The sequence below is a fragment of the Centruroides vittatus genome, unplaced genomic scaffold (genome assembly GCF_030686945.1).
Source record: "Centruroides vittatus isolate TY-2023 unplaced genomic scaffold, ASM3068694v2 scaffold_2520, whole genome shotgun sequence".
Classification (NCBI taxonomy): Eukaryota; Metazoa; Arthropoda; class Arachnida; order Scorpiones; family Buthidae; genus Centruroides; species Centruroides vittatus.
The window spans coordinates 3,158,098-3,167,482 of record NW_027122689.1 but is presented as its reverse complement, the minus strand read 5'-3'; the positions used below and the strand labels follow the sequence as shown (position 1 = coordinate 3,167,482).

At 36.5% G+C, this 9,385-nt stretch overlaps 1 protein-coding gene across 2 annotated transcripts in view; it reads right to left on the bottom strand.

Moving 5' to 3' along the window:
* Positions 1 to 484: 484 nt before the first annotated feature.
* The window catches only part of LOC136987603 (protein FAM114A2), a 46,369-nt gene continuing 37,468 nt past the window's right edge, over positions 485 to 9,385 (bottom strand). For both annotated transcript variants that reach the window (XM_067285367.1, XM_067285366.1), the window contains 7 exons: positions 7,951 to 8,109; positions 7,781 to 7,869; positions 3,611 to 3,685; positions 1,392 to 1,531; positions 1,257 to 1,329; positions 1,132 to 1,188; positions 485 to 624 (listed from right to left, as the gene is read on the bottom strand). In XM_067285367.1, the coding sequence (XP_067141468.1) occupies positions 538 to 624; positions 1,132 to 1,188; positions 1,257 to 1,329; positions 1,392 to 1,531; positions 3,611 to 3,685; positions 7,781 to 7,869; positions 7,951 to 8,109 (680 nt within the window). In that variant the 3' untranslated portion in view covers positions 485 to 537. The remainder of the gene's footprint in view (positions 625 to 1,131; positions 1,189 to 1,256; positions 1,330 to 1,391; positions 1,532 to 3,610; positions 3,686 to 7,780; positions 7,870 to 7,950; positions 8,110 to 9,385) is intronic.

Genomic DNA, 9,385 nt, shown 5'->3' with positions numbered 1-9,385 from the left:
TGTTCTACCGGAATAGCGAAAGAAAGAATGCGAAGGGTCTGACCTCGTCGGTAATGCCAAAATGGGAAGGAAAAGATTAAAGTATTTGCCAAGTCGTCAAATCGTAATGCCTTACGTCGAATCTCAAACAGTATTACTTTTTGCTGCCGGTTTGGTGCCGGTTACCACGCGTGTTACGTTACGTTAATCTCGTTTTACCCCGCGGGGACGAAATTCGGTTCCTCGGTACGTCCTTCTACGACGGTCGGACACCGATACGACAAAGTAACCGAGTCCCGTCTTCGACGGTCTCGCTTCGAGACCGGGTTAAATTAAAATCGCGTAAACGTGGCAATTCTTTTTATCGCGGTGTTAAGAAACGAACAACTACGATCTATTCCGATTATAACTTTTTCGCTATAGACGGCGTAAAATCTAGCAATTCGATAGAATCCGGGTTTCCCGGTATCGACGCGTTTCGTAAAAAGAAAACAAAAGGCAAAAAGCAGTATTTTAACAAAAATTTTATCGTCAAAAAATAATTTTAAACGACAACGTTTATTCGCTTCGTTCGATGGCCATGGCTTGAAACGTCGGAATCAACAACTGGAAAGCGTCCTGAATGTAAGTCGAACTGTTCGATGCCTGAAAAAGTAACGTAGACGTCGATTTGCACCTTTAAATTTAACCGAGAATTGCAAAATTTGGCCACTACTAACGTCGAAAACGCAATCTTTATATTTTGGAAAAGACGGCGGCCCCGATTACGATAAACAAAGCGTATTTTACGACGGTTCGAAGAGACGTCGGCGCTAACTGGCCACCAATAACGAAACGTTTAAGCCACTAAACCGACGGCGTAATTGTTATTTGCTGGCGATAAAACTGTTTACGTCGCTAGCGTTTCTTATTTCGATTATATATCGGTTGTCATTAATTAAAGGCAGTATTGCGCGAGTTACTATTAAAAATGTGCGACTCGAAGATCGATTAGCGAACGGTTTTAGCCTCTCGGCAATTCGACGTTAATCGTTAACAGAAGCCAAGTCCCGAAATGTTTAGTTCGCGATTATAGTACAGATTTTCTAAAATATTGCTTAGAATCGTCGATTAATTTAGTTTTTATAAGGTAATACGGAATAAATACGTTACCTCTAAATAAATACTGGTAATAAGTGGGGTCGCCGAATCGGGATCGAGAGAATCGTCCTGAAAAAACAAATTTCTTTTAGATTTTGATTAATCTTAAAGGTGCTAAAAATAATTTGGTATCTTACGGCTGCCGCGTTCAGACATCGACTAAAACGATTTGCTACAATTCTTACTTCTAAACAGAGTACTTTGGACATCCTGAAAATAAAAAATGTTTGCGCAAAAAGTCGACGAATAATTAAAAACCAAAAATAGCTTACTCCGTTAATTCTTTGGCATAGAGGGTGGAAGAGACGTCGTCCGCATTTCTTATTAGCAGCGACTCCGCCATCCTTTTGTAAAGTTCGACGGATCTGGCCGTAAATTCGGCCAGAGACTTCATTGCCTCCGCGTATATTTCCTGTAAAAAATTTATCCCGCGTCGTACGGGGTTAAATTGGCACCTCTCGATTTCCCTACTTTTATATTTTTGGAAACAATCGTTTAACATTTTTTGTATATCCAAAGCAGTCGGTGAAAAATTAGTTTAAAAAGTTTCGGGATTTTTGGCTTTCTAATTAAATACACAATCCGAATTTATTTTCACCCGTCTCCGACGGTGTCGTTTTTCCCTTTTAGCATTCCGTGTCATTTGTTGCGAACTTTATTACGACTACGCTACTCTTTACGAAAGATGGCTTTTATACTGTTGGCAGATGACGGATAAATAAAACGTGTCAAAATATTACACCGTAACGTAACGATCCTGCAACGTGCTTTATTTTTAGATAAGGCCGAACAATTCTAATTTTGAACGTTAGATTTGAACTAGAGTTCGAATGATGCTTTTACATTCGAACTGTAAAGAAGTGAAAAAATGCACTAGTATAAATGCCTGCTGTGTCCGAGTCGTCTATTGCGTTACATTTTTGTTTTTGTTACTTTTTTGCTTTATTTTTGGTGTCTGGTTATATGTATATCCCTAGTGACCGTTGCAAAAAAGCCTAAGAGGAAGCTTGTAGTACGATAAGGTAAAAGGATCTGGCGGCAGTCTTTGATGGTGTGCACCCAATAAATGCAATTTTCGTTTTATTATACGGTATATATTTTATTGTTTTTGTATTTTAATTTATTATTTAAGGCAGCCCTGTCCAACTTATCGTAGCCCGCGGGCCATATTTTCTTCACCAAACGTTTCGGGGGCCAAGAAGGTTGATAAATGAAAAGTCAGTTTATGTTAATTAAAAAAATATTTTATTTATACTAAAAAGAAAACTTTAAAATATTCGTAATATATTAATGAGAACATTGTGGCCGTAATTTTCACGTAGTAAAATAATTTTAATATTAATAATAATAGTTTAGTAACAAATTTATTCGTAGTAAAATGTACTCGCGGGCCGTAAAAATAATTTGGCGGGCCGTATACGGCCCGCGGGCCGCCAGTTGGACAGCCCCGATTTAAGGCATCCGTCTTAATTTGTGTGTATTTGCCATTTTATAAAAACCGATACCGTTTGGGGTCCGGGAACGGATTAACTCGTTTTCCGTCGTTTCTAACGGGAGAAAATCGATTCGGACTTCGAACGGCCTTCCGAAACGGATTAAATTTAAAGTACGAGACGCTACTATACTACTAAACCGGGTGACGGGTTGATCGCGGAGCTGCTCCAATAGTTTAACAAACTTCTAAAATAGTCAAAAAATATCGAAATGTTGGATTAAGAGAAGTATAACAAATTTATCTCGTGGCACAGTTTGCAACCACTGTCGTAGTGTTTGCACCCAAAAAGAGCAAATACTTCGTTTGGTTCTTATTTAGCAATTTAATTACTAGCCAGATATACAAATAGTAATAGGATCATTACGTGTACGGAACCTAATACCGACAACGTACTCTTAGACGGTACATTTTTCGGCGTTTAATAGGCTCCACTAGGGGCATAAAGGTTTGAATAATTCTTGAATTTTGGTTGTTTCGCATATTACACGTGCATATAAAAAATTATGGATACATAATGTAACATTATTTAATCTAAATTGGCAAAGGCTTTTCCGAGATATTTGGGATAAATTGCAGAAAGTTTTTGAATTCTTGTACTGCAGCGGACGAGAGTTTAAAGTCTAGCATAGGGTATTTAGCATATTTAGCATAGGGTAGTTTGGGGATGGGATCGACCCAGTTGAGAATTTGGGCAGGAACTCTGTAGACCGTAGTAATGCCCTTATAATTTGTGTCGATGTCCTATGACTGTGCTTTTAATGATTTGTAAAAGAAGAATGTTTTCGGATAAGGTAACGTTTGTGAAACTATTCGAGTTAAAAAATACCTCTAATGGATTTAACATTGTTTATCTCGATTGTGACGAGTGACACTTTTTTCGATTTGTTTCAAATAGCTTTCTGTGTCGTTGTTCGCACAGCAGGCTATTTTAAACTTGTCGGTACGATTTATGCAATTTTGATAAAGTGCGTTCTTCCTCCGATAATCACTACTCACCTTCGGTTCTTTCCAAGTTGTTTTTTCCTGTTCTTTTTTGCATTCTTCCAGCCAGTCACGAATTCTTTTTTGAACCTGTTGCCAATAGAAATATTTGTTTTGTAACAATTTTCCAACCTAATTTTATTTTAACCGAATAACCAGTAAAATCTTTTGATATTGTGAAGTTAAGCCAACGTAGATTCTTGGCCGAAGCAATTGTTTCTTGGATATAAAACTCGAGAGAGATGCATTTTGGGTCTTCGATCTTGCGAACGTACGATTCTCAGTTATATGCAAAGTTTGAAACTGAAAAACTGTTACAACCCAACTAAATTGATATACAATTGCATGAAAATTTTTATCAGAATTTTTATTCTTAAAACATCTCGGTGTTTTGAAATGAATACAAGCAATTATTTACTGACACTGTTACAATGCCAAGCTGAAATTTATTTAATTTAAATTACGAGCTCTCCATCTCAAATTAACCTTTCGACGGTGGGATAGTCGGGTATAGTCCAAAGTAGTGGAGAATAAACGTGGGAAATTTTTAAAGTATTTTTTCACACGTTTTTTCTCATAACTGTTTACAAAATCTTTTTCCAAAACGGTAATGTCTAGTAAAAAATGAATTATGTAACAATAAAAAAAGACTTTTCTTTATGTGAATTTTTTTTCGCGATAAATTCTTTTGGGGGCATTGCCAAAAACTAACGGATATATCCGTCCCTCGCCACTGCCACACGATCGCCCTCGACAGATATATCGGTCACTGCAGAGTGGTTAATAGTGCTTTGTTCGTGCGCATCGTACTTTTCCTGCTAGCAGTCGAGTTGTACCAGTCATCTATCTAACTCCTTTTGGGGGGAAATTTTTTATTTGAAATAACGTGATTTCATATATAGTCAATCGGGACCTCAACTTTCATCTATCTAACTCTGTCTATCCATCTTTAATCTTGAGAACAAACAGATAGGAATTTATAGGTCTACATATTGAACATAAACTCCAATAACCACTACCTTATAAGTTGCTGAGGGAATTTTTAATTAAGAAAACAAACGTTTTCGATCTATTCCATAGATCATCTTCGGGTTTAAACTGACGAACAAAAATAATTCCAAAGAATGGAACACAAAAAAATATATAAATTCAAAAAACCCGACAACGGAGCAACTAATTAAAATTAGAATTAAAGCGCAAAAAAACCCAAATGTAAATTAACAAACACATAACAATAAGAAGGCAAGAGAATAAGGCCAACGTGGAAAAAATTAAAGCCCCTACGTTTTTCTTAGAAAAAAGGTTGCACGGTTATCTTTCCTCCCTACTGGAAGACAGTATATTGGTTGCAAAGGATCCTACGGTAGTAGTTAAAGAGTTGCAAGACATAACTCTGATGGATGAGGAAGTGGGTACTATATTAGATTACGAGAGTATGTACCCATCCGTAAAAATTGAGTCCTGTTTGGAAGCGCTAATGGAATCCTTATTTAAAGTAAACCCAGAGTTGTTACACCACAGGGACGATGTCTTGGAGATGGCTAACCCGGTATGCTGTGAATCCTTCTTTGGCTTCGAAGGCCATACTTACAAACAGAATAGGGGAGTTCCTATGGGAAGCCCTATGTCGGGGCTTCTGTGTGAATTAGTGGTTAAGAAAATTGAAGAAAAGGTTCTGCACAGCTTCAGAAACAGTATAGTTTACTACAAGAGATATGTTGACGATATCCTTATAATTTGGAGAAGTAATCGAGGAATTAGTACCTTTATAGAAAGAATTAACGATAACGAAGACGGCCTACGTCTGAAACTAGAGCAAAAAAGTTCAGTGGAGGTACACTTCTTAGACATCAATATCACTTTTAAGAGAGGGCATCTATCCACTAAAGTGTATACTAAACCCGCACATAGCCCACTCTACATTCCGCCCCAGTCAAATGATCCATTTTGTTATAAATTGGCAGCCTTTCGCACCTTAGTCGGGAGGGCTTTTACTTATTGCGATGACGTTATGGACAGGGTTAACGAGATCGACAGGATCATGCGAATAGCAGAGAGCTTGGGCTACAGAAGAAGCGTAATTAATGGTATCGTGAGGAAGTTTGAAAAGAGTGACACAAGAACCTCTAAACAAAGACCTAGTGGATATACCAAGTTTACTTTCAACAAAAATGTACGGGGCATTATGAAGGAGATAGCGGACATTAAAAAATCAACATTGATCTTCAAACGAGCCCCGAACCTCTACAAAATTCTGAGAACTGATAAAGGGAAGATTAAGAAAGAGGATAGAGCTGGGGTCTATAGGATCCCTTATGAAAATCAGCAATTAGGACTAAAACACGAGTATATAGGGGTTACAACAAGGAACCTAGGTGTAAGAATCAAAGAGCATAAATATGATGTAAGGAAAAGTTCTAACGCAACCGTTCTGGCCCAGATGGCCCAGGCCGAAGGATCCGTCGTTGGATGGGAAGAGGCGGAAATCGTCAAACAAATATATTCTCCAACTTTAGCAAAGACGGCGGAAAAAATAGAAATTTACAAGAGTAGACTCGAGAATAGATGCATTAATGCCAGGGACGCTGAGGGATTACCGTCAGCTTGGAAATTTGCAATTAAGAGACTTACAAATGGCTCATGATTTGCGATGTGTTTCGTATTTGGAGAACCTTAATATTTTATTATCTGTTAAATGATTTTTAGCGTGTACTAATAACTTTAATATTGTTATGTGTTTGTTAATTTACATTTGGGTATTTTTTGCGCTTTAATTCTAATTTTAATTAGTTGCTCCGTTGTCGGGTTTTTTGAATTTAAATATTTTGTGTTCCATTCTTTGGAATTATTTTTGTTCGTCAGTTTAAACCTGAAGATGATCTATGGAATAGATCGAAAACGTTTGTTTTCTTAATTAAAAATTCCCTCAGCAACTTATAAGGTGGTGGTTATTGGAGTTTATAGGTCTACAGTTTTTTTCAAATTGCAGTCCAATGAGATGATTTTACTTTGCCTTATAAAAGGTAAATTAATCTTCTGTACCATGCACAACTATCTTCTATAAAAAAAAGTGTGGGTACATTTCTTATTGGAATACGTGGGGGGACCAAAAAACACCGAACGTTTTGTATAAAAACTTTATTTATTAACTTTTTTTACAAAATTCATTCAGTCACTTTCAAAGTACTCTCCATTAGATGCAATGCACTTGTCAAGTCTTTTTCCCCACTGTTTGAAGCATCTCTGGAACTCTTCAACCTTGATATCGTCCAGTGCCCTAAGGAAAGCTGTTTTTACCGCCTCCACATCATCAAAATGCTTCCCTTTTAGATTTTTCTTCATTCTTGGAAACAGAAAAAAGTCGCACGGGGCTAGGTCTGGTGAATGCGGAGGGTAGGGAACAACAGGCCGTTCCCGAGAGGCCAAATAGTGGGTCACTCGTAAGGCAGTGTGTGCGGGGGCATTGTCGTGACGAAGGAACCAGTCACCCGATCGCCAAAGTTCCAAACATTTCCTTCGCACATCCTCTCGCAGACGTCTTAAAACTTCCAAATAAAAGTGCTGGCTAACAGTCTGGCCAGGGGGAACAAATTCCCAATTCACAATTCCACGAACATCAAAAAAGACGACGATCATCGTCTTCACATTTGACCTCACTTGTCTTGCTTTTTAAAGGGCATTTAAAGTGCCCAAACCACTTGAAAACTTGTGTGTGGCTCATAGCATCCTCTTTAAAAGCCTGTTGCAACATTTGGTAAGCTTCCGTTGCCGAGTTTTCAAGCAGGAAACAAAATTTCAAACACACTCTTTGTTCTTTTAAATTTGCCATAACGACTTCGCAAGCGGAACAAAATAACAGTAAGAGAAACACAACACTATGCTCAAACGTAAACCTACAAACTGACGCCGTCTGCACAGCTGTTTGAGAAAGGTCTCTACTAACCCCATCTAGTGGGAGAACTCTCTACTATGTCTACGAATGGAGTGCGCTCTCGGTTCGGTTTTTTTTGGGTCCCCCCTCGTAGAAAAACCATTTCTCAAAAAGATATAAGATATAATTAAAATTCCCTCAAAATTTTAGTTAAAATAAATTATTAATGCAAGAAATTCACAAGAACTATAAAAAACAATTTTTCATTTTGATTAAAACTAAAAAATTTTAAACAAAAATCACCTAAAACCAACCTCTAGAAAACCTGTAATATTTACATCCAATTTAATGTTATCAATGCGCTCCTCAATGAGTTGGACAAATTCGTGATCATTGTCCTCGTCTGTAAAAGAAATATGCCGTTAACCATAAAAACTAATAACAGTAAAAAAAAATTTCCGTAATTGTCACAAACAAATATTACCTAACGCATCGTCGACAGAAAGCAAATCTTCACAGATAAGCCTGCACTCCTCGCATTCTTCTCTAGTTTCCCGTCTGTCCGATTCGGAAATTAAGAACTCTTGAACTCTGCTCTTGTTTTGTCTGGACAGTAATTCTAAAGCTTCTAAATAAGCTATTCCTGGAATGCAAATATTAAATAAGAATATTATAATAATGTCTATACCTCTCAAACAAAGTAAAAACGGTAAGCAATATATTCTTATATTAGCCACCAAAAACACTATCTAGCTTCACAGAACCTTTTGAATAAGAAATTAGAAATAGTAACTACATAAAACTTTCTCAGGTTTTTAAAGTAATTTTATAGATGTGTTTAAATAATGAGGTCTGGTAAAATATAATAAATATATCTGGATGTTCAAGGACAGAAATAAAAAGACTACTTTTAACTGAAAAATTATTAACAAGCTTAATTTGGTGATTATAAAATCAGAGAGTTATTTTATCATACAAACGTACTATAATACTAACTCTTAGACATTCTGAGTACACATTCAGTTCAGTTCATAGTGCACATTCTGAACAACCAAATATTTGAAATTTGGTTTTTTTTTCGTGGGGAAAAAACAACTTTCTTATAATATATATTTATTGAATTATATATTGATCATTTTGCTCCTTTAATAATACCTTTTGCCATATTTCTGGTAGCAGCAGGATTCCATTCATAAAATTTCTGATCTTTGCTTATAAAAAAACTGATCCAAGTGATTTTTGACATTCTCATTTGAAGTAAATATTTTATCATTTGAAACTTTTGCAAAGACTAGAATAAGAAATAATCCGAGGATGCCAGATCTGGTGAATACGGTGGGTGTGGTAGCACATCCCGTCGGAGCTGTAATGGCTTCTGACGAATTACCAAGCTCGTGTGAGGTTTGGCATTATCACAGTGGAACACTACACCTTTTCTGTTTGACGATATCACTTAATTTGTCCAGTTGATGGCAGTACACTTTTGAATCAATTGTGGAATTGTCTGGAGAAGCTCAAAAAACAAGTTCAAAGGTCGTGTTACAAAGGTGATTTGCCAACAACTTTAAAATGTGTGAAGATATTCATTTACGATCTTAAATTTCTTTTTCATAACTACTATACTACAGTTCTTGTTGAATGAATGAATGAATGAATAACTTTGGAAAAGTTTATAGCCTTTTGGTATCATAAGCTTAATTCCAACAATAAGACATACATATTAATGTTTTTAAACTTCTAACAATAAACAATGATAGAGAAGTTTAATCTGGTGAAGTTGTCAAACAGATAAAGAATATTGAACAATAATCTTATAACGTGCCCTCTTCCCCTACTCATTATCTAATTAAGCCAGTCTTATTTGGTGCCTACGGTCAAAATTCGTCGTCCGAGAGTATTTCAACCGATTCTTTATTGTT